This window comes from Acanthisitta chloris, unplaced genomic scaffold (assembly GCF_000695815.1).
Source record: "Acanthisitta chloris isolate BGI_N310 unplaced genomic scaffold, ASM69581v1 scaffold8412, whole genome shotgun sequence".
Lineage (NCBI taxonomy): Eukaryota > Metazoa > Chordata > Aves > Passeriformes > Acanthisittidae > Acanthisitta > Acanthisitta chloris.
Window position 1 is genome coordinate 1 of NW_008662163.1, and position 1510 is coordinate 1510.

The 1510-nt window shown below is 45.4% G+C and overlaps 1 protein-coding gene across 1 annotated transcript in view; it reads left to right on the forward strand.

The window, feature by feature from the left end:
• Positions 1-777: 777 nt before the first annotated feature.
• Positions 778-1510, forward strand: part of MAT2B (methionine adenosyltransferase II, beta) — a gene marked incomplete at its 5' end in the record, with an annotated part of 9515 nt that continues 8782 nt past the window's right edge. Inside the window, one exon of the mRNA XM_009070500.1 lies at positions 778-793. Coding sequence (XP_009068748.1) covers positions 778-793 — 16 coding nt within the window. The remainder of the gene's footprint in view (positions 794-1510) is intronic.

A 1510-nucleotide genomic window follows, 5' to 3' on the forward strand; every position in this document is an offset into this window, starting at 1 on the left:
CGCCTCACGGGGTCGGGACTGAGCTCGGCCTCGCGGCGCGTTCCCTGAGGCGACTTGTCGGTCGTGGTGTTGAGTTCCACATCTGTGTGGCGGAGGGAGGTTCTGTGTTTGCGGGGGAGTTCAGTCAAACTGGTGCTCGCGGGGTTCGTTGTCGGAAATAAACAGCTAAAGCTGAACTGGTTTCCACCAGTTACTGGTTTCCATCTCGAAATGCGTGGCGATTTGCGTTGTATTTCTATTTTTGGGGAATGATACTATAGCTTCGTATTTTAGTAGTGTCAGCAAAGCGATTCGCTGTCTCGTAAATGTTGGTTTTGAGTCTTGCTGTCACTTGTTTGGTTTTATGTGAATGAGACCGCTAAGCACGTTTCCTTTTTGTTATGTTAATTCTTAGTTGTTCTGGACATCAGATAAAAAAATTACATCGGGTGTTCCATTAGAAGGCTCAAAATTGGGAGTTTCAGTAGTGTTATTCAGAATCATAGAATCAATCTGGTTGGAAGAGAACTCAGGGATCATCCAGTCCAACCCTACCGTGGTCACTAGACCATGGCACTAAGTGCTACATCCAGTCTCAGCTTGAAAACCTCCAGGGATGGTGAATCCACCACCTCCCTGGGAAGCACATTCTTAATACCTCATCACTCTCTCTGTAAAAAATCTCTTCCTAATATCCAACCTAAACCTTCCCTGGCAGAGCTTGAGTCTGTGCCCTCTTGTCCTCCTGGTAGTTACATGGGAGAAGAGACCAACCCCCACCTGACTCCAACCTCCTGTCAGGTAGTTGTAGAGGGTGATAAGGTCACCTCTGATTTGTGCATACAGATTTTTGCACGCTTGATTGGAATGTGATTGTGGTTTAGTTGAGAAACACGTGTGAAGGATTTCTTAGCACAAGGCTCATCTGAACAGGGATCTGCATTTACACCTATAAAACCTGCAGGCCAAAGGATAATATTTGAGTTCTAGAATGGCTTTTTTTCTTTACGCATAGTAACTATGTATAAAATTACTGCAAAGTCCAAGTCTACTTTCTAGCCCCTTAGGTAAGAGATAAGAGCATTCTTATGTCTGAGCTGCAGTGCATTATTTGTTCAAGAAAGAATATGCAAATTAACAGAATTCAAGAAGAAAGTGCTGTGACTGGTTTCAGTTAAGAACCGATACTATTGCTTAGCAGATGGAGATTTTTTGCCACATTCTCTTTTAGAAGCCCACGATTAATTCATTGCAAGGCAAAGGAAGTAACAGCAGTGAAGTTCTGAGCTTTGCTAACTGGTGAGATGATGTGGTTGATCTGCTCAGGTCCCCAGTACTGTTAGTGCTTGTTCTGTGCAGGGACAGCTGTGAGGCAGCAGCTGCTGTGTATCTGTGAGAGCATCTGCCAACAGCAGTGGTGGAACACTGAACTTCAGAGGTGTTTTGGGCTCTCAGGTTCTGCGTCTGTGGTTCTGAGAGAGCGATGCTGCTGCAGCTGGGTGATACCCTGCATGGGAGCAAGGCAGTGTGT